The sequence below is a fragment of the Ahaetulla prasina genome, chromosome 2 (assembly GCF_028640845.1).
Source record: "Ahaetulla prasina isolate Xishuangbanna chromosome 2, ASM2864084v1, whole genome shotgun sequence".
Lineage (NCBI taxonomy): Eukaryota > Metazoa > Chordata > Lepidosauria > Squamata > Colubridae > Ahaetulla > Ahaetulla prasina.
The window spans coordinates 229,123,555-229,147,852 of NC_080540.1; the positions used below are offsets into that span (position 1 = coordinate 229,123,555).

Here is a 24,298-nt window from a genome sequence, read left to right on the forward strand (position 1 = left end):
AAAATAGATCAGAAAATTGGTATAAGGCAAAGTGATGATAACTTGGTAAAACAAATAAAAGATCAAGGTCAACAGCATATAAAGAGATTATATAATGTATTGGTTGAAATTGATTCAGAAATGGAGTTGGTTAAAGATTGTATGGTAAAATGGGCACAAAATTTTCAACAACCTATAATGTTAGAAACATGGGAAAAAATTTGGGTGAGGAATGTTAAATTTACGCAAGCACAAAATTTAAGAGAAAATTTTTATAAAATGTTTTATAGATGGCATTTAGATCCTAAAAACTGTCATGTATGTATCCAAATGTGAAAGCAAAATGTTGGAGATGTGATTGTGAGGATGCTACCTATTATCATATATGGTGGATTTGCAAAAAAGTTAAAGCTTTTTGGATTAAAATATGGTGGATTATGCAGAACATTTTGAAAAAAAAGATCAGGTTTGTTCCACAGTTCTTTTTATTAGGAATAATTCCAGATTGCACTGTTATAGAGACAAAACTGATTTTGAATTTAATAACTGCTGCAAGACTATTGATTGCACAATATTGGAAGAATGAAGACTTACCTACAATTGGAGAATGGATTAGTAAAGTATCAAATTTAGCAGAAATGGCAAAAATTTCTGCCACTTGAAAGACTGTACACAAGAAAAATATATTTTGGAATGGAGAAAGTGGATCGATTATATTCAAAATAAGTATCAGATTAAAAAATATCAATTAGTTTTTGAGTGAAGTTAGGAATTGCTATGTATTAGAGTTTAAGAAAGAAGGGAATTGATAGTGTGATGGTGTGAAATGGAATATGTTTTATGTTATATTTTAGATTATGTTTGTTAGTTACAATACCCTGTATTCTGTTCTGGTAAATCTAGGGGGGGGGGGGAGAAATGGGGGGGGGGAAGGGGAAGATTATAAATTGATTGATTGCCATTGTACAGGAATAATGGTAGAATTAAACAAGTTGGAATGGTGTAAAGTCGGGACTGCTCGGTAACCACTCCTGAAGGGAAAGCGTAAGGAAAGAGGAGTAAAGAAGGAAGAAAGTAGGTAGGCAGGTAGGTAGGTAGGAAAGAAGGGAGGGAGAAGAAAGGATAGGAGGAGAAGAAGGAGGAGAAGATAGAGGGTTAGAAAGGATGGTAGTGAGAAGTGGGAAAGAGGAGGGGAAGTAGGAAAGCGAGGAGAAGGATGGTGGGGAAAGTAGGATGAGAAGGGTAGAAAGGATTAAGGGAGGAAGTGGCGGTCGAGCAGGCCTGATTGAGCATAATTTGAGTATAGGATCGATTGTTGGATAAGTGATTGTATTGTACACTGGTCAAATTGTGGGAATTATTATGGAAAATACAAAATTTTGCCCGGAAAAAAAAACACAGGTTCTTGGCCACATTTTAAGAGGAGTTCTTTAAGGGCTATGGCCTGTACCAACACCACAAGGCAGTTCACCAACCACAGCTACAAGGGTTCTCTAATTCCAATCATAAAGGTATGTAACAGCAATAGTTCCAATGATTATATATGCCACAGAACTGTGAGGTTATATAACTTCCCCCTTATTACAACAGATTATTATTTTGAAATGCATCTTGGGAAGGATAAGTCTACACTAGCCCCAGCAGTAAGGGCAAGGTTATACCCCTATACAAAGCCATTTAGTAATTAAAGTATTCAATTACTGGCTGAAGTCCTATCCATGGACCTAGTTAGATTACCCAAGATGTGTTTCAAAGAGCAATTCCATAACATTCAACCTCAAGCTGTGTTTTGAAGTGAGGATCAACCTTACTCTTGGACCGCCCAATTTCAAACGTCATCTCACAAATATGGATTTTCCATCCAATTCCCAGTTCAATCAGATATAAAGGCCAAGGAAGCTTTCAAACAGTCCATTGATGTGGCTGTCCAAGATTATATTGCAGCACTTAAATACGTTAAGTCTTTGAAGTGGCTGGCTCAACAAAAATCAGTGTGCCAATTAGAAAAATACTTAGCAACTTACATGCCTCAACATCTCAGAAGAACTTTTCTAGAGATTGATTTGAACATCTGGACTCCACAGCAAGACATGGCAGGTTTCATGGAGTTCCATTTGAAGAAAGACTGGGCATTTTGCAGCACTAGCTGTTAAAGATTTAGGACATATCCTTTTTGGCAGGAAACTGTATTCTGCAGAATGGGCTGCTTACTTAAGAGTCTTACTTAAAAACTAAAATATATTGGGGCATCTGGGAGAAAGTGTCTTCTTACTTTTTGCAGTGAACAAACCTGCATATGATTAATAAGACTGCATTAATGGCAATGCTGGCAATGCTGGCAATGCAGACATGCTGGCAATCCTTATGATTTATATTGATATATTGATCATCAATTGTGTTGTAAATGTTGTACCTTGATGAACGTATCTTTTCTTTTATGTACACTGAGAGCATATGCACCAAGACAAATTCCTTGTATGTCCAATCACACTTGGCCAATAAAATTCTATTCTATTCTATTCTATTCTATTCTATTCTATTCTATTCTATTCTTATTTATTTCAAAGGCCATTTTAAAGAGGAATATTTAGATCATATGGGGTGAATTGTGGGGGTGACCGCTTAATATGAACATGTCCTATTGTTTTTATATCTATTTGTATAGTTTTATATCTTCTGGATAGTTAAATGGGTTAATCAAGTTTCCAGTACTGTTACTATCTTCAAATCTCCTGATGAGAGTCCAGAAGATTAACTAACATAGCAAAGAAATTGACCACAATTCCCCACAATTTCTTCCAAGTAGCACAAGTATTCTCTACTATTACCAGATCTTCATAATGTCTATAATCCTCAGCATCCAAAGACCCTATTCACACAAGCAAAAAGCTATAGTGTAATTTAGTTTGCATTTGGGATATTATGTGAACCCAACAATTATATATCATGATATTATGATTGAATGAAAAATCCACCCAGCAAGTTAATTCAAAAGCGACAGTTAAATAATTGTGGCTTTGCATGACTGTGAGCAGAAGTTAAATGAAACACAAAACAATGAACAATGAAATGAAACATTCTGGGATAGAGCAAATCAAATGGTAAAGCGTGTTGCTAAAATGAGTACATTACAATGAGAAAAGTAGCATGGCTTGTCAGTCTCTAACAATGCATATACCGTTGCCGTACAAAACACCTAGAGCAATAATTTGGGTATAAATTTGCTAAGAAGGAAAGGCAAGATTTCCCAAAAAATTGGAAGCTATACAAAGAACATTGGTAAGGCACTGCAAGAAATCCGATTCCTGTCCAGTATCATAGTGATTAGGAGGAAGATAGGATTTTACATAGCAATGGGTGGTAGCTGAGAATTAAAATAAAGCCAAACAAATTAAAGACACAGCCAACTGGTCAATACTGCTCATGTGAGGACTACTGTGAGTAGCCCTGGATGAGATCTATGTAGTTGGTCTATAACAGTCTCTGATTCTCCCTTGGGGAAATATACTGATAAAGAGGAATTTTCTGGAGAAAGTCTGGGGAAATGTAGAGCTTGAGCCAGAATAAAATTAACAGCCCTATTAACAACATGTAACATCTAACATACAAGGTCAATTAAACTGAATTAACTGACAAACTGGAACTCTTGTGGCCCTTGCAATTGACTCTGTGCTGAATCAACAGTTGAGTGATTGAATGAGATCACGTTAAGTGGAACAGTTGCAGCTATGAAAGTAAGTTCTTTTATCCCACGGATTTGGGAGAACAGAGGGAAAAGGGAGAACAGTGGCTATAGCAAATGGCCTCTCATTCAGTATGAAATTTAAGTGATCATGGGCTAAGCACGTTATAGGTGGCAGGAGCTGTGATGGTGCAGTGGTTAGAATGCAGTATTGCAGGCAAACTCTGTCCACAGCCTAGAGTTTGTTCCTGACCAGCTCAAGGTTGACTCAGCCTTCCACCCTTCCAGGGTTGGTAAAATGAGGAGCCACATTGTTGGGGGCAATATACTGACTCTGTAAATTGCTTAGAGAGGGCTGTAAAAGCAGTGTGAAGTGGTATATAAGTCTAAGTGCTATTGTTAGTATATAATAAAGGTAAATTTATAAGCTAGTAATATCTGTAATTGACATTCTTGCTAAAATAGACAAGATTCAATTTATTATAATTTCTTTAAATGCTGAAAAAACCTGTAATCTGGTTTCTTGAACACTTCAGAAGGAACATTTAATTTTCTTTGGCTGTCTTACATTTTGTTTTGGTATGATTTATTAAGTCTGTAAATAATGATTAATAATATGTTCTTTCCCTGATTAAATTAATATCAGAATATCAAGGTATGTGCCAAGAGTGACCCTTTTCTCCCTCTATTTTTAATCAGCTTTACAACTTTTGTTGTGTGATTAGAAATTCTAAAAACATTATTAAAATTAGAGTGGTGGCGCAAAGCATATAATTTTAATCTATACTGATCGTATTTCATGTTAATGGCTGTGGCATATAGTATAGGTATTTGCAAGATTTCTTTTTTCAACCAGATTCCACCATTTGAGATGCTTTTCAGTTTAAAGTATTAATAAGAATTTTCTCTTCCAAATTATACAGGAATTTTTAAAATGTTACTATATTAAACCACTTCAATTAATTAACAAAACAAAAATATACCTCCATTGATTGTATTGCAATATAATATAATTTCAGAATAATTATGAGGATAATTTAAAAAGTGGGGAACATGTATCCCTGGAAAGAAATTGAAAACATTTAATTATAGGTATATAACACTGAAATATAAATACACTCTTCATACCTATAAAGTGGTTAACATGAAAGATGATTAGGTAACTGAATCAATAATTGTTGACCAATTCATACAATATTGAAGAAGTTCACAATTCAAAATTATTTCAGACACTCCCTATCTATTTGCTTTCTTCGGGAGATATAAGTCAGGGAGAATTTTTAAAAAAAAATGATTTCAGAGAGAAGGTAAGTTGATGGCATAAATTATTCAACAGATTCACTGAATTCAATGCCTGTTCTGTCCTCCTCTACTATTTATCTAATTCATTTTCAAATGTTGGGCACAAAGTTTTCCTCTTTCATAGAGCGCCAATATACTTTTAAGCAATCAGCAAACTGACCTGATTGGTTAACAGGAGATGTATACAGATAGCCCTTGTCTTGCAACCACAATTGAGCCCAAACTTTCTGTTGCTAAGCGAGACAGTTATTAAGTGAGTTTTGCCCCATTTTACTACCTTTCTTGCCACAGTTGTTAAGTGAATCACTGTAGTTGTTAACTTAGTAACATAGTTATTAAGTGAATCTGGCACCCCATTGACTCTGCTTGTCAGAGGGTTGCAAACAATGAACTCATGACCCCAGGGACCCTGCAACCATCATAAATACCAGTTGCCAAGCATTCAAATTTTGGTCACGTGACCATGGGGTTGCTACAATGGTTGAAAGTGTGAAAAATGGTCATAAGTCACTTTTTTCAGTGCCGTTGTAACTACAGTCACTAAATGAAAGGTTGTAAATCAAGGACTATCTGTATAAATAATTGCAGATAAACCAGTCACTACAATAATAATGTAGCCACACGTGTAATGTAATAATGTAGGGATGTGATGGTTCAGTGGCTAAGACACTGAGCTTGTCAATCGAAAGGTCGGCAGTTCAGCGGTTCAAATCCCTAGTGCCGCGTAGCACTAGGGCTCCTGTTACTTGTCCCAGCTTCTGCCAACCTAGCAGTTCAAAAGCATGTATAAAATGCAAGTAGAAAAATAGGGACCATCTTTGGTGGGAAAGTAACAGAGTTCCATGCATCTTTGGTGTTTAGTCATGACCACGGAGACGTCTTCGGACAGCGCTGGCTCTTCGGCTTTGAAACAGAGATGAGCACTGCCTCCTCGAGTTGGGAACGACTAGCACATATGTTCAAGGGGAACTTTTAACTTTTTACAATAATAATCAATGTACTCATAACTTAAAGAGTTTTTCAACTGCTCTGTATACCATAAAAAGGAAACTATAATTTTTGCAAGCCAAATAGTGGTGCTAGGCAGCTTAAAAGAAAAACTAATTCACTCTCTGCCAGCATGACTGAACCAGGCGTGTATGATTTCTCTTCTGCCTCCATTCTCTCTCCATACCCCGAAAAGACACTCTCAGACAGCAAGGTCTCATTTTGTAGCACATTATCCCTGCTACCAGAAAGAGAAAGGGAGGGGAGGGAACTTCAAGCTTTCCATAAAGCTCTAGAGGTGATGTGCCATTAAGTCCATCATCCGTGACCACTAGTCATGCTACCTGAAAATTACTAGTTACAGTCCAACACATTCAGAGATATCAGGTTGGGAAACAAAGATCTAAATAGACAATTATCATAAAATCATAGAGTTGGAAGGGTCTCAGTGTTAATTTAGTCTAATTTCCTGTTCAGTGCAGTAGTAGGAAGAGTAAGGTGGCAGAAATAGACTCCGGGTAATAGAAATAAAATCATAAGGCAGAAAATTTAACACAATAAATGACGAACATTTTATGCAGAATTTTTAAAAACGTTATCTCACTTGCAATTAAAAGTTGTATATCAGAATTATATTATGTATATATTAGAATTCTCAACCAGTGCAATCCTACAACTTTCAGTGGTGTACAGAAAAAAATGTCCATGATATAATAACAAATGCAGTACAGATACAAAAATTAAAACCAGCAATCTAATTACAACAATAAACATTATTGTTCGCTGAACTAATTTAAAAAGCCCTTTAGAAAAGGGCTGGCTTAACTTGATTCCAGAAGGCCAGCAATATTGAGCTAATCTCATTGCAGGGAAAAGGTTGTTCCATAATATTTGGGTTATAGAAAGAAACTATTCTTTCTAGCCTTAACCCTGCTGCACCCCGCTGATAAAAAAAGTAACTACGGGGATTTTGGTGCCAAGCCATATACAATTTTACAAGTTAAAGCCAGCACTGGAAACCTACTGGAAGCCAATGCAAGCAAGGCTTGCAGTACAAGGATAATGCACTCATGGCATTTAGTGCAAGTTCCAAATGTTTTTGGGCAGTCCATGTAAAGTACATTCAGGCTGGTGATGAGAACCTACATTACTGTCCCTCCCACTGCATGTAAGGCTGCAACTGGTACGCCAGCTGAAGCCATATGTTCTCCTGACCATTGCATTTGCTCATCTAGTAGTAATGCAGAAAGTCTCCCGAATCTTGAGCCTGGTTTCCCAGGGACAGTGCCTGAGCAACACAGAACATTGCCATTTTAAAAGTAATTTTTATTAAATATTTTTCCAATAAAAGACATATATAAAATAAAAAAAAAAAGAATGTGCAAAAAAACCATGAAAAAAATGACTAAGAACAAAAGTAAGAAAAATAAGTGACTTCTAACTTCTTTGCAACAGAAATTAAACAAATTATCAAACCTTCCTCCTTAATATTAAACAATTTCTTCAGCCCCTTGTTTAGTTCTTTTTCAATCATCAAATCCATTAAATCATCACTTTTCTCTCTTTTCAGCAAAAATGCAAGATAAAACTGAATGAGCAGCAACTCCAATTTGCTTGGTTTCAGCTACAGCCTGTTTCTCTCCATTCAGGTCACATGGATTCCAGCACTAAGGCAAAATTTCAACCACACCATTGGACAAGCCCAGGGTTGTAATATAGAATAGGGTCACTCCAAACTAACAGATGATCTTTCTCTAGTGGCTTCAGGTAAATGTTTAAAAGTTATGAGAAGAGAATCAAGTCTCACTACACCCAACCTGTAAAAGGTTCCTGGTGTCTCTTCACCTCCAAGCACTGATTGAAATCACGCACCAAAGAAGGAACCACTGGAGAACATTGCCACCAATTCTTAATTCCCAAAGATTGTTCAAGATACCATGGTCAATGGAATCAGAGGCAGCTGAGAGGTTTAACAGGAGCAGAAGGGATGAACTCCTCTGTTTAGCTCCTGCCAGGCCTGAATCCCTCTTGAAAATGGGCCTAATAATCTACCTTCTCTAAAATGCTCTGAAATTGCCTTCCCACCATGACCTCAACAAGGAAAAGGGAAGATCAGAGCAACACAAAAGTTATCTGATAGCACTGTATCAAATATCTCATCTCTCTTTCAGGATATACTGATGACTTTTAGAATCACACACATGAAAGAAGTGATGAAATTCTGATCTGAAGCCTTTCAGGTAAATCTACTCTGAACATACTTCTACCTGCTTCATTCTCTGCCCCTGATGTAAGACAAACACAGACCATAAGTGAGAAGCAGTCCTTTTAAATGTATTGGTGTTGGAAGCAGAAAACTGGAAAAGAAGGAATTCCAAATAGAACTAAATTGCTTACAAAGTTGAAGTGATGGAAACATACCTCATTTTATGTTATAAAATCCAAATCCAAAGTCGAACTAGAATTAGATTGTATATTCACTCAGAATTTAAATACTCAAGATAACAGATTTCTCTCATTTCTCTACTATTAGCAAGTATCATTCAGCTGAACTTCTGAATAGGTGGTTCATTGTGTTAATGACCTCACATGTAACATGGACAAAGATTCCTTAATATTGTTTAAAACAGAGCCAAATCATTGTTTATACAATTTATTAATCAATAGCTTTACAGAATACAAAAATATTTACAGATTAACAGCAAAGCTGAAAAATGACATGGCCATTTTCAAATGTATTCAGACAACATATGAAATCACTGCAAACCTCATAAAATGTATATATAAAGAACATCTTATTTTAGGCTTTCTTGACCAATTACCCTTTTGATGCTTACACTATTTCAGAGGCACATGCTGTCTTATATAGTGTTCCACAGACACATGACAAATATTTTATATTTCTACAGTGCTTTCACTGAGATGAAAAATCATACAGAACTGTTAACCGGAAGATTCCCATCCTATTCCTTACAAACATGCACAAAAATAACAAATCCACTTCAAAGATTCAGCACTCACCATTAGCAGCATAATATAGGAATGTTCCTTGAAATAACTTATATCCGGATGTGTGTGCGAAATCTACTAAATTCTGAAATCAGCACATATTCCAGCAATGAAATCGATAAGCAAACATTCTGGTCATTTTCTACTCCTTAATGGATTCTGAGGGAAGCCTTCAACTCTTTAGCTTGACTTTCCACTCCTTGATCACAAAGCAATTAAGAAACCTGTTTCAAAGCTCTCAACGCCCAATTATTATTACAAGACCAGACTCCTTTACCCGGCAGAGAGATATAATAACAGATGTGTAGGGAAACCAATGCTATTATGAAATGCTCATGATTTAGACAAACAGGCATATGAAAACTAAGCTCAACACGTTAGAACTAAGGACTTAAGGGTGTACAGAATAAAACAAGTCTCAACAGTCCCCAAGCAAAGCATGATGTGAAACTTTTCATCTAGGAACTTTAAGACACTCCCAGTGAGTTAAGGGCCAATCTGAATTATACACAGGCCTAGAAACTTGGACAGACCACTTAATTCCTTAATTATAATATATTTGTCTATAGCAAAGCCGAGTTTCACAGGAGAAACAAAAAAAAGCGAACTGTAACAATGTTAAAATTTCTGCCTCCATTTTACATAAAAGTCTATCAGATTGAGAGAAGCTAACTATGGTTGAAATGCTAGATGAATCCTTAAATCATGATAGGCTAAACATGTACTATTCTAAAGCAATATTTATATTAGCAGGTTTTTATAGAGCATTTACAGTATACCTGCATTTTAAAAATCTCTGATTGGACAAAAAATTTTTACATGATTATTGTGCAAAATGGAAGCACAAAATTTATGCATATACTGAAATAACATTTACCCCTTAAACAGTGGGTTTTCCTTTTCTTACTAGTAGGTGAATGATTGCAAGAGAGTTTCTTTATTACTAGACAATAAAGAAACTCATTTTACACTACAAATTTATATCCACACATTCCATGCATAATTTTACTCCCAGGAGAAAGACTGCCTCCCTAAAATTCTCATCCTTCTGAACAGAGTGCCAATACTGTATAATTACAAAACTTAAACATTTTTGAACAAAATTTGATTCCTGTGATCCTTCAAATTATTCTAACATTTTATACTTAAAGCTAAAAGCAGATTATTTACCTAGGTTGTTGTTTATTTGATTTATAAATTGCTTTCTACTCAGATGGCAAAAGCCTTAGAATTCTTAAAGGTTTTATTTAGTTTTATATTTTTACTGAACCCTGATATACTTATTACATAGCTTAAGTCAATCCCAATACTCAGTTGGTCAGTCAGTCAGTCTGTCAGTCCATCTATCTGGGGTATTTATCTATCTCATGGGTTTGAAATACTTCAGTAAAAATATTAATGTAATTGGATTTCCAGGATAAGATTATATAGCACCAAAAACCATTATGTCCATATCTGGATGATGTGTTAAATTCAAGGCCTCCTGTTTATATTTTCAAATAGTTTGAGGCCATGTTACCTGAAGAAGTTTCCTCCCTTTAATTAACTTACCAGGGACTCTGCCTAGATGCCCTTCCTATGAAGTAAGACTGGAGACTTAAAACCACAGTTATTTTCAAACAGTGAAATAAAAGTACACTATGTAAATGAAGTTTGATTACTGAGACTTAGTAATTCTTTAACTTAGTAAAAGGCATATCAGGACTGCAACTCCTATCATTAACTATTAAAAAGATTTATTATCAGATATGATGAAATGATATATGAATATGTAATTGTTCATATATCATTCAACATATGAATATGTTGAATGTGTAATTCTTAATCGACCAGCAAGATTCTGGGTTGGGGAAAACCAGACATAAATTCCATTTCCTGGCCTTCTAAAACATGCAAATATATCCCAAAGAGAATTGTAGCTTCTTAAAAAACTGATGTCATCAATAGAAAGGAGAACAGAGTAACAAAAGGGTTTCTAACAACTCTGAATTGAACAGGGATGGCGGAAATGTTATCCTTTGGGCAAAGAGAGAATAAAGTCAAAATGCTTTGTCCTTAAATGTTTTGCACAACTATGCAAATGTAATTATTCAGGCACAAGTGCTGGTAAAATAAGGCAACACTGTCATTTTAAGTGTAATGTTCTACATAGCAGTATGCATAAAATGAATGTAAACAGGTATACATTATCCCAACAATTGATTAGCACACTACTATAAGGAACATACAAAATCAACCTGTTTGAGCTAATGGTGTGTTTTAAGACATTCTGGTTTTCTGTAGAGAATGACCAGTCCTCTTTAAATGAAGAATTGAAATGCTGGTTGTTGGATTCTGGGAGTTGAAGTCCACACATCATAAAGTTGACAAGCTTAAAAAACATTGTTCTATGTACTAATCATTTCCTCATCTCTCATTTAAACCACATACTTTCTTGTTTTGCTTCCTCAAGATTTACATAGCCATAATTAACTATCAACTTGATACTTAATGGTGGCCATCATTAAGGATTCACTGGCCACACCTAACCAATATAATTGTTTGTTACTTATAAACAGAGCCTAAAGGTTTTAGGGATTGTAAAAACAGATGCTACTGGGCTTGACAGCAGTCCTCTGATCTAAGGAAAAAGTAAACATAAAAAGGAATAGAGAAAAAGAGAAGGCAAGTATGTTTAGCTGTTAATTAAAAAAGGGATGCAAGAGTTATAATGGATAGGTGGAATCGAAATCAGTTGAGAAGCAAGCCAATATAGATAGTCTTACTGTAAGATCTACTCACCCTCATGAACATAAGTGAGAGCATTGTTGCAACTTAAGGAATGTCCCAAATGTACAATCCTTAGTTTGATTATGATTAACTTGTCTGTTATTCTTCAGTTTAGGTGAACAAGGCTACTTCCTTTAATTCTTTCAACTCTAGGACAAGTATCTATGGAGATTCTCAATCACTGAAGTTACGGTTGTCCTACGGTGCTATTCAAAAGGCAACAGGATTTTCTTGGGCTTTTTTTTCCCCTTTTTTCTTTTCCTTGATGAGAAGGGAAACATCTTCAAGAAAAAAAAAAGTCCAGTTGCCTTTTGAACAGCACCTTTGTAAGACGAGTAGAACATGGAAGAATAAAAGGCATTCCATTTTGCACATATACAAATATAGTAGTATGGGCTTATCTATTAGGGCAGCCTCCTCCAACCTAATGCCATGTATAGTATGTTGTACCTAGTAGTGTATGGATAGTATGCTGTACCTTTCTAACTATAAACGTTCTCGTAATGAAAATATAAGTTTCACATCTCTAAGGACTGAAATCTCCCCTCCCCCACTTTTTTAATGAAACAGAAAACTGCAGTCATCCAGAATGCATTTTGCACCCTAGATTAATATGAACCAGTTATCATGCAAGAGCCATCCAAGCACAGACATTATTAAAATGGGAATAGCAAGGTACAGATTTTATGTTCACATTTCCATAACTGAAGGGTGCCCACGCAGGCTCAGATAAATTTATAGAATTTAGAAAATATTAGGTTCAGTTTCCCTTATAAAAGAAGGACTGCTTACAACTAAGACAAAACATTACCTGTAAAACTGCCATTAACATTCACTGAGTGGGCCATGTTTGCTCACTGGCAAATCCAGCACCTGATTGTTAGGAGTCATGCAAATCAAGCATCAAGTCCAAGGCATGCAACCTGAAATAAAGAAAGAGAAATCATTATAACATTATATTTTTTAAAAAAACATTTCTTAATAAAAGCCCCCATAATACAGACTGGCATTCTGTATTCAAACCTGAAAGGTTGTGAAGTAGAAACTTTAAGAACAGTAGGAGTTCCTTTATTTTAATATGCTACCATCATGCCATTTTGGGAATTAACATGATTCTTACAACAAACCATGAGCTGGACCACCACATGAAGAAGCTTAAGACTGTCTACATAAACACCTACATCAATACATATCCCACGTGTCTGTTAGTGGACAGAAGCAAACCTGCACCAGACATGCTATGAGTCTACTCATCTACTGTGCTTAATTGCACATATTTACCTATATTAAAGAACCTCATTAAGTTACCCCCACACAGATCACACTACTTAGCCACGGGGTCTCCCCATAAATGATTAAAGAAACCTGCTCTCCAAACAGTGCTTAAGTATGTTAATTGAACTCATGAGACTGCTACTTCTAGTAGCTTAAAACTAAACCTTATCTAACCTACTGCAAACCACAGTCACTGGTTTCTGTCATTTTGAAGTAACATGTATCTTTCATTTGTTTGCCAAGGCAATATTTCTGGTTACTCACTTAAGGATTAACAAATCTGTAAGAGAATATTTATTAGATATTCTTCTTTTACCCTGCCTTTATTTCTTTATAGGTAACTCAAAGTGGCAAACATATCTAATACTATTTCCTTCTCCTATTTTCCACATAATAACAAGCCTGTGAGTTGGGTTGGGCTGAGAGAGAGTGACTGGCTCAAAGTCACCCATCTGGCTTTCATGCCTAAGGCAGGACTATCCCAAAGGTGTTTTTCAAGAGGCAACTGGAGTTTCTGGTTTTCTTTGAAGATGTTTCGCTTCTGCTGAAAAAGCTTCTTGGATAAGAAGTGAAATGTCTTCAAAGAAAAGCCAGAAACTCCAGTTGCTTCTTGAAAAAGCACCTTTGGGACAACCATGACCAGGATGGATATAAGGCAGGATTAGAATTCCCAGCTTCCTGGTTTCTAGATCAGCACCTTAACCACTACAGACATCATTTACCATTTAACTTGTTCTGTTAACTATTATTAGTTAATAATAAATTCAGTCCATGCTTTTCATTGGATACAAAACCAGCAAGCCAGAGTATATGGAAGGAAGCCTTAACTACACAAATTCTTTATGTAGTTCTTTTAATCCGTGCAATGAGAATTTTTAATGAATTATCAAACCATTAAAGGAAAGGAAATAATAAAACAAATACATAGCACAGTAAAAGGAAATAAGTAAAATTCAATTTACAAAAGTTATCATCTTATTCTTCCTTAGCACAGTTTCTGGAATATTATTATACTAAAACGATACAGTATCTTTTATTGGTTATTAACACACTTTGGAGCTTGTTACAACACTAAGTCTAGCAGAAGATAGATGAGACTAAATATTGATTGAATTATTAAAAAGAACAGAACTGCCAAAATACAATCCATATTATTTGAAGCAATTATTTGAAGCAATGCTGAGGCTGGCATTCTATCCTTATCAGTCTTGAGTTTTAATTGAGTCACACCTTGAAATTACAGAGTTCTGGAAGACTTCTAGGCAAATGCAAGAACAGGTAAGGGCTGGCCAAAAGTGTAATTTCTTAATACAAGCTGGTGTTGAGATGGGGAAAGCCTTCTTAATTCAGATTTCAGATTTCTACACTCTGCAGAATGCTAGTCCTAAAGTTCTGTAAAATGCAGAATAGGAATGCAAATCAAAATAAGCAAGGAAATGATAAGAGAACATTTATCCACTCTAGAACTCAAATCACCAGGACCAGATGAATTACACCCCGGGATTCTGAAGGAACTGGCAGACGTGATCTCCAAACCATTGAACCATATCTTTCAAAGATCCTGGATACCGGGAATATATCAAATGATTGATAGAGCTGATCAAGTTCCCATCTTTAAAACAGGAAAAACAATGAATCCAATAAACTACAGACATATCAGCCTGACATCAATATCTGGGAAGATTCTGGAAAACCAACGAATCTGCGAACATCTAGAGGTAAACAAAGTCATACAGAAGCCAATATGGGTTTGCCAAAAACAGATGAGGCCAGACAAATCTTACTGTATTCTTTAACAATGTGACAAAATTAGTGGACCAGAGAAATGGTGTGGATATAATTTTCTTGGACTTCAGTAAGGTATTTGATAAAGTGGACCATAACCTACTATTTGATAACATAGAAAAAAATCATTAAATTTTTAGGCTAGACAGCATCACCAGCATATGGGTTCATAATTGGCTGACCAACCACATTCAATGTGTAGTCTTAATGGAACTGCATCTATATTGAGGGAGCTATACAGTGGGGTACCGCAAGGCTCTATCTTCGACCAAGTATTCTTCAATATGGTCTTCAGAGAAGGGCGGGATATAAATTCAAATTTTAAAAAAAATATCTTCATCAATGATTTAGATGAGGGGATAGAAGGGGAACTCATCAAATTTGCAGATGACACAAAGCTGAAAGGAATAACCAACACTCCAGAAGATAGGCTCAAGATACAGAAGGATCTCAATAGCCCTGAACACTGAGCCTTGTCTAACAAAATGAAATTCAATGGTGGGAAATGTAAAGTTTTACATTTAGGCAAGGAAGACCAAATGCACAGGTATAGAATAAGTGATACCTGACTCAATAGTAGTAACTGTGAGGTGGATCTTGGAATCCTAGTGGAGAACTGCTTAAATATGAGCCAGCAGTGTGCGGCAGCTGCCAAAAAGGCCAACACAGTCCTAAGCTGCATTAACAGAAGGATAGAATCAAAATCACACAAAGTAGCACTTTATAATGCCTTGGTAAGACCACATTTGAAATATTACATAAAGTTTTGGTTACCATAATGTAAAAAAAAAGATAATTCTAAAAAGAATGCAGAGAAGAGCAATAAAGATGATTAGGGGACGGGAAGAGGAAACATATGAAAAATGGTTGCAGTAATTGGCTATGCTTAGTTTAATGAAAAAAGCTCTGGGGTGACATAGTAATCTTCCAATATCTAAGGGGCTGCTATGAAGAAAACAGGGGTGGGGGGGGAGAAACCTATTCTCCAAAGTACCTGAAGGTAGAAGAAGCAGCAATGGATGGAAACTAATCAAGGAGAAAACCAATCTAGAGCTAAGGAAAAATTTCCTGATAGTACAATTAATCAAAGGAACATTGCCTCCAGGCGTTATGGGTACTCCAACACTGGAGGTTTTCAAGAAAAGATTGGTCAAACATTTGTCTGAATTGGTATAAGGTTTCCTGCTTATAGGGGTTGAACTAGAAGACCTCCAAGGTCTCTTCCAATTCTTTTATTATGTTAAAATAGTTCATTTAAATGTAAGATTGGTTAAGGACTGTTCAAGATGGGTGAGAACTTGGAATTTCTCTGAAAAAAATTATTTATTTTTATTTATGCCGAGATTTATAACACTGCCCAACTCAGACTATGTGACTCTGGGTACAACCTAAATAGACAATAAATTTAAAAACAACATTTAAAATAAACAGAAAATACATAAACACAAAAGAGAAAATGTAAAATAGTGACTAAGGACATAGCAAAACAACATAGGGCAGACTCCCTATTCAGTCAACCCCTAATGCCAGGGGAAAGAGCCAGATCTTAAGGGCTTCCCTCAAGGCAAGAACAGTTGTTTAAACTAAAGATTCCCACCCCACTCCAGGGGAAAGATACTGCAAAATCCCCATTCCCACCCCACTCCTGAGGAAGGATACTGCAAAATCCCCATTCCCTCCCCACTCTTGGGGGAAGGATATTGCAAAATCTCCATTCCCACCCCACTCTGGGGCCAGCCAGTGGTGGTATTTGCCAGTTCTCTGAACTACTCAAAATTTCCGCTACCAGTTCTCTGAAGTGCTCAAAATTTCTGCTACTGGTTCTCCAGAACCTGTCAGAACCTGCTGGATTTCACCCCTGGCTTATATCTTCCAATATATTGTGATTGCAGTTGCCAACATATGTAGAGCAGAAGAGAACTGCTTTAGATAGTATACCAATATGTCTTTATTTTACACTTGACAATAGATATGGAAGTTCTCCAAATCTCCCTAAATTCTGTATCTTTTCAAAATCCCTGCAAATACATTTCCTCAGGTTTATTGCTTTATTAAACGAACATATAGACCAGGCCTGGATAACCTGTAGAGAAGAAATGACAATATCGATAAACTGCAATCCAGAAAGGAATAGCTAATGTGCCAATCAGCAATTCAATGGCTAGCAGAGTGCCAACAGTGACAGAGCTGTCAGTGTTGGTGAGGCCTGGAGCTGTTGGAGGCATTCAGGAGCATGTCTGTATTTGGTGGGGGAGGGGCAACTTCTTTTGGTAATGACAACATTTAAGAGCAGTGAATTTATTGAGCTTTTTAAAAATACCAACAGGCTGTAAAGGGCACTAACTACCTAATCCAGCACTTGAGAGAAGAGCCAGATCTTTAGAATAGAATAGAATAGAATAGAATAGAATAGAATAGAATAGAATAGAATAGAATAGAATAGAATTTTTTATTGGCCAAGTGTGATTGGCCACAAAAGGAATTTGTCTTGGTGCATATGCTCTCAGTGTACATAAAAGAAAAGATACGTTTATCAAGGTACAACATTTACAACACAATTGATGGTCAATACATCAATATAAATCATAAGGATTGCCAGCAACAAAGTTACAGTTATACAGTCATAAGTGGAAAGAGATTGGTGATGGGAATGATGAGAAGATTAATAGTAGTGCAGATTTAGTAAATTGACAGTGTTGAGGGAATTATTTGTTTAGCAGAGTGATGGCCTTCGGGGAAAAACTGTTCTTGTGTCTAGTTGTTCTGGTGTGCAGTGCTCTATAGCGTCGTTTTGAGGGTAGGAGTTGAAACAGTTTATGTCCTGGATGTGAGGGATCTGTAAATATTTTCACGGCCCTCTTCTTGATTCGTGCAGTATACAGGTCCTCAATGGAAGGCAGGTTGGTAGCAATTATTTTTTCTGCAGTTCTAATTATCCTCTGAAGTCTGTGTCTTTCTTGTTGGGTTGCAGTACCGAATCTTTAAAGCTATACACAACACAATTTTATATCTAACTATAAAAGTCTCTCTTGAAAATCTTTTCAAGTATGATGTAAACAAGATCTAGCATTTAAATTTGATTAACCGGTCTGGAAGTCTTTATAGAATAAAATTCCTTTCTAATCTATTCTGACAAGTTATCAAGAGTTGTCTATGAAAATAATTTATAGTTGGTATTCCATTTCTTTAAAATAGTATTGAATATTTAAAATATACTTCTATAGACTTTCAATTTATCTATTTTTTTAAAAAAAGAAACCTTTATAGTTTTTGTATTTGGACTATGCTTGAACTAAACAGAGATACCAGGTGGCAGCCAAGCCCTTTCAGTCCCCAATCAAACTGTATTTTCATATGAACCTAATTCTGCTTTTATACAGTAGTTCAGTTTCTAAATTATAAAACTGTCTAGGTACTTCTCTTCGGCTAACACCCCTGCCATTGTTTCATCCTGATAATGATATTGTTCAAAAAAGACAATATAAATTCTTAAATTCTTTTTAAAAAGGAAGAAAAATTATAGTTATCCCTATCTTAATGATTGCAGAGATAAAGTAAGCTTAACAGAAAAAAAAATTGCTGTTGTGTATTTTATGGATAGGAGCTTAATGCATTGGAAAAAGTGAATTCTAAACACTACGTTATTGAAAAAGGCTCTTGTCCACAAAAATTGTGCACCAACAATGTTGATGCTACAGTAGATAACCACCCTCTAGTAGATTTATTTCAAGAGTTAGACCGCTTGTCAAGTCTCTTATCTCAACCATTCAACAATTCACTGAAAAAAGCAATAGGCATCATTAAGAACATATCTTTCAGGAGGGTTTCACTGTGCTACCTAGATAGTATATTTCAAATCTGAAACATTGCAGTTTGATAATAAAAATAATAATAAAAGCCGCTTTCCTGGTAGAGAATGTCAGGTGCCACAGGAGGTAAACTGTCCAAAGGTAACTGTGATAGATATACTAACACATATTAATTAACCCATATGATTATACTTTAGAATTTGACATATTCAGAACAAATGCAAATATCCAAAGTTACCAACCATGCCATCTTGTCTGATTGGTTAAACAACTGGCAAGTCACTGTGGAAAGGTCAAACAAACAACCCCTGCCCCACCAAAAAACATACACAGGAAGAACACACATTAATCCTAGGAAAGACCTAAACAACTGAGGCATTCACAGCACAAGTGTTTCACTTGTCTAGGTTTTATTTGCTCCATTACTATAAATCATCTTAAGAAAAGTAGCGTAGAACTGTGCTAAATAAATCTACAATTTAAATGCATCCTTTATTTATCTTGTGTGTGATAGAAAGATTGGTATTGTTAGTAAGAAGGTATCAACTCATTTAGTGCCTTGCAGTTTTCCATTTAAATAATGTTTCTTTAGGAAAAAAATTATGTTGTTACACAAAACAATCAACTGTATCACAGATGGATCTTAATTTTCTAACCACCCCTAAGTGGGTTTCCTTACCTGGATTTTGAATTATGGTACTTTAATAGCTCTTTATAAGATATTTCACTCAATTTTATAAACAGAATATATTCTATATTCTCTGTATATCTGTAGAAACATCACTATGTCCAATTCTTCATTCATATGTACAATTATTAAAATGTTTGGAAGTTTAAGCCTATTTCTGTTAAATTAATCACAGTATATGTACATGCACCATACTATACCTTTAAGCTATGGTAACCCAATTCCCCCCAACCCAATGTTTAAGTAGCTTATCTCTTGTGATGCTATTGGGATTCTTTGCAGCCCATTGAAAAATATAAGAGCGATTAAAAAAACCCTTAAATCTCCATAAAATAATTAAGTTGGGAACACTAAAAAGAAAGGATTTGTCTGCATGCATTGATAAAATAACTTCTTTCACACTAAAATATTTATCAAATGTATCCACTTTGATACTATAATTATTATACTGTTTGGATTTATAAAATGAAACTGTTGGTAGCACAAGTTATGCTTAAGGAAACAAAATCCTATTGACTCCAATATCTACTTTTGCAACTGCAGACTTGCAGCTAATGACTGGATGTTGGAAAATTAATATAATCATCAATTTTTTGGCTTATATTTTCCCCAGACACTTTGAAACTGGAATTCTCCTTCCACTTACACCTTTAAATTTAACCCAGGTTTTCCCAAGTGAAAGCAAGAACAGTTTTGAAGAAGAAAAACAAGGCAACATCTGTCTTATTTTTTCTGTCTAACTCTATTTTCTAAAGAATAACCAGATACTCACAGTAATTCATTAATCACTATTTTCTGTGAAAAGGGTACCTGGTATTTTTAGCAATACTTTCTTGAGTGATTTGCGATCCATTTACTTCAAAGCATAAAACCCTACTTACCAACTCACCAGATGTCACGGGAAGCTTTCCAAAATATCTTAATCTATATGTTCTTCCTGTCACAAAACAGTTTTATCTGTGTGATCCTAAATTCCCTAGAAATAGTTCAACTACATAAAATGTGGAGAGTTGTATTACAAAAGTAGAATTAAATTAATCTGTAATTCTTGACCAGTAAGATTATTCCTTCTAATAGGTAAAACTGAATATTTGAATAGCAGTTTACAAGCAAATTATAGCTATTAAATTGTAAGGGAAGCAAAAACATTAGATATTATTTCTGTTTAATCTATAAAAGCAACATACCCAGCCTTATATTAAAATGCTGAAGACACTTAAGGAGGGTTATATAGATGTTTGAAGGGACACATTCAGGAATCGGAAATAATCAGACCTACCAAAAGTCAGATCAGGCTAATAATAGTTTCTCATTCTGACATGCAGGAAGGAGGGAAGGTCTGAGTTTCTATTATCTACCAGAGGAAAAAGCACATATTTACGGCTATATGTTACTTTTAAAAACCCAATAAAATAAGAAGGGATTTGCTGGCAATTTAATAAGTATGAAAACACATACTTTTTTATTTTATTGTACCCCACTCAAAGTTGGTTTATGAGTGAGATGGGCGGTCTTTAAATCTGACAGAAAGACAGACATAAAATGGAGGACAGGAATTTTCAAGTCCTTCTCCTTTTAGAAACTTTTTTCCAAGTATCCATTCTTTTGAGTGCATTCTTAAATATGCTACGTTCTTGAGTAAGAATGTGATAAAATTGGCAGCAGGATGGTAAGAAACATCAATGTCATTTGAGACTAATAGATTGAGGGAACCTCATGGAAAAGGAAGGGTGGTGGCAAGAAAAAGGATGGTCCTTCTACATCCAAAGGGATGTTTGTCAAAGATGGAAAGGAGTCACATTTCTTTTCTTATCTAAAGGTTAGAAAAATGGTAACCAATTTTGTAATAAAATGGTAAAAATAAGGATCTCTTTTCCAGTTTCTAAATACCAAGGGGCCGGTTTAGCTCAGGCTGGTAAAGCCTGTTATTAAGAACACAGAGCCTGCAATTACTGCAGGTTCAAGCCCGGCCCAAGGTTGACTCAGCCTTCCATCCTTTATAAGGTAGGTAAAATGAGGACCCAGATTGTTGGGGGGGTAATAAGTTGACTTTGTAAAAATATACAAATAGAATGAGACTATTGCCTTATACACTGTAAGCCGCCCTGAGTCTTCGGAGAAGGGCGGGGTATAAATATAAACAAACAAAAAAAAAAAAAACCATTTCCAGAAAGCTGGGCAACATGACTAGGAAGTTATTAGAGTGATTAATGGTGGTCGCTCTGAGTTGAGGACAGATCTGTTAATCACTGAATTCAATCCCACTCTTATCACAATAGTTTTCACGAGTGGAAACCCATTTTTGTCATGTTTGCCTCACTGTTGCCATTAGGACCTCAAATTTAGGTGATAACTTTGCAATTTAGAACAGGACAAGTTTGTTTACAGCCATATCCATATTTACATGCTGGTCTGTTTATCTTGAACCAACTCTGGAATTCAGGTCTTGTCCTAGTTTGATATATAGTCTTCAAAAAATAAAGGGCAAATCATCTAAAACAATCAGAAAATCGGTCAGGTAATGAACTCTTAAGATCATTTCACAAAAATAATGTTGTAGTCAACATTACAACCGTACAAAAACACCCAAAAATTTTTTAAAAGTCTACAGACCTTATTTTGAAAACATTTCAGAGGTATCATTTTATTAGACAGTTGACTAATTTTACAAAAATAAAAGAATCCGCTATCTTTAATGATACCGATACTGTACTTTTTCTGCCACTTTTTTCTCTTTTAAAAGGAGGATGAAGAAACACATGCAGACATTGAAGGTGGCACCCACAAACCATGCTCACCCCCATTTCCTATAATATTTGAGCCTGAAGGATCTATGCCTACCTACAGATCTGTCTACACAAGCACTCAAAGAAAGTTTAACTGATAGGCAGAGCCTCAAGCATGAGAGATTTCTTAATTTCTCGTAAGATGTTTCCCACAGAAGAAAGTGAGGGATGATTGCAACTCACAAAATAAGGTGGAAGTTTAAAAACAAAAGTCTTCCTGGGAAGGAAACCTGAAGAACTGGAAGGAGATATATAGGCTAGCAATCTAAGATAGACTTAGGCAATGCTTGTCACTGAAGGTTCCTTGTGGTTGGTTTTAGTACTGAGCAGTGTTTCCTCGTGTTTCTGAGACAGATGGAGGGACAATGTGCACTAACGAAGAATGTATTTATTTATTTAAAATACTTATATGCTATTCATTTCAAAAGCAGAACTCTGGGTAGCTCACAAACTCAATATAAAAACAACAACATCCAGATTATGAAAAATACTCCCCACCCCCAGTAAAATAATACATGGCACCACACCCACATTCCCTTGAAACAACTCACAACACTCCAACTTCACCCTACCTCAACACTTGGTGGAAAATCAAGCTTTTCAAGGCATTTCAGACTCCTGGATCTCAAAAGGAAGGGTGTTCTGTAGGGGTGGGGCAGCCACAAAAGACACATGCTTCCTAGGTCCCACAACATGGCAACAACCAAGGAAGTTGCTGCTTGATGACAGCCTAGATCCATGATGGCGAACCTATGGCACGCATGCCAGAGATGGCACGCAGCACCCTCTCTGATGGCACACAAACCGTTGCCCCAGTTCAGCTCTGCTGCGCATGCCTGTGCACCTCCCTCTGGCCAGCTGATATTTGTGTCTCTGCTGTGCATGCGTGGGGATGGGGCATGTTCGGGGGGCACATGCATGGGGGCGGGGTGCATCTGGGGTCACTCGTGCATGCGCGGGGGTGGGGAGCATGTGCAGGGTGCATGTGCATTGCATTTTGGGGGTTCGGGCATGCTCGTGAGCATTAGCATGCGCATATCCACGCTTTGGGCACTCGGTCCGGAAAAGGTTAGCCATCACTGGCCTAGATAAAACTCTTGAAGTGTTTAAGAATGTGGGATCTGAAGTTCTACTGAACAATTAGGGGCCACTGTGTTCAAAACTCTCCAGCACAGAGAACTATGGGAAAGGCAGAAGAGAGAAACAATCACATTCCACCAGCTAAAAAAGCTGCTGCCAGGCTGGAAAAAAAATGCTCACCAAACTAGAAAACGAGATACCATGAGTTCTAGTTCCACCTTAGACATGAAAACCAGCTGGGGGACTTTGGGCTAGTCATTCTCTCTCCATCCAACCCATCTCAAGGGTTGTTGTGGGAAAATAGGAAGAGGAAGGTATGTCAGATATGTTCACCGCCTTGACTTATTTGTACAAAGGCAAAATACAAAAAAATAAATAAAAAATGTATGTCCCAGGAGGACTTCTTCAAGTCATTCTCAAAATCAAATTGTGGCAGGTTATCAGCCGAGCAAAGAATGGAATCTAGTGATACATACTACATATAACTTGCTAAGAAAAGTGACAATTACTGAAAGTAAACGGTATTTGATTTGGACAGGTTGTTGGGGAGGCTGAATGCCACCACATGTTTACTGGACCCGTGCCCCTCCTGGTTGGTGCTGGCCACGCAGGAGGTGACACGAGGCTGGCTCCAGGCGATTACGAGCGCTTCTTTGGTGGAGGGTGCCTTTCCGGCCGCCTTGAAAGAGGCGGTGGTGAGGCCCCTCCTCAAGAAGCCTTCCCTGGACCCGGCTGTTTTAGGTAATTATCGTCCGGTCTCCAACCTTCGCTTCGCGGCGAAGGTTGTTGAGAGTATGGTGGCATATCAGTTTCCCTTACACCTGGATGAAACTGTCTATCTAGACCCGTTCCAGTCCGGTTTCCGGCCCGGTTACAGCACGGAGACGGCTTTGGTCGCGTTGGTGGATGATCTCTGGAGGGCCAGGGATAGGGGTTGTTCCTCTGCCCTGGTCCTATTAGACCTCTCAGCGGCTTTCGATACCATCGACCATGGTATCCTGCTGCGCGGGTTGGGGGGATTGGGAGTGGGAGGCACCGTTTATCGGTGGTTCTCCTCCTATCTCTCCGACCGGCCGCAGACGGTGTTGACAGGGGCAGAGGTCGGCCCGAGGCGCCTCACTTGTGGGGTGCCGCGGGGATCGATCCT

General features: G+C 36.7%; 1 protein-coding gene across 4 annotated transcripts in view; it reads right to left on the reverse strand.

Annotated features, from left to right (window-relative positions):
• KANK1 (KN motif and ankyrin repeat domains 1) overlaps positions 1-24,298 on the reverse strand; it is a 155,103-nt gene that overhangs the window by 65,825 nt on the left and 64,980 nt on the right. For all 4 annotated transcript variants that reach the window (XR_009153863.1, XM_058173127.1, XM_058173125.1 and 1 more), the window contains exon 2: positions 12,540-12,651. Coding sequence is in view for 3 of the 4 variants with exons in the window: in XM_058173127.1 (XP_058029110.1) it covers positions 12,540-12,576 (37 nt within the window). In the remaining variant the exon portion in view is untranslated. The remainder of the gene's footprint in view (positions 1-12,539; positions 12,652-24,298) is intronic.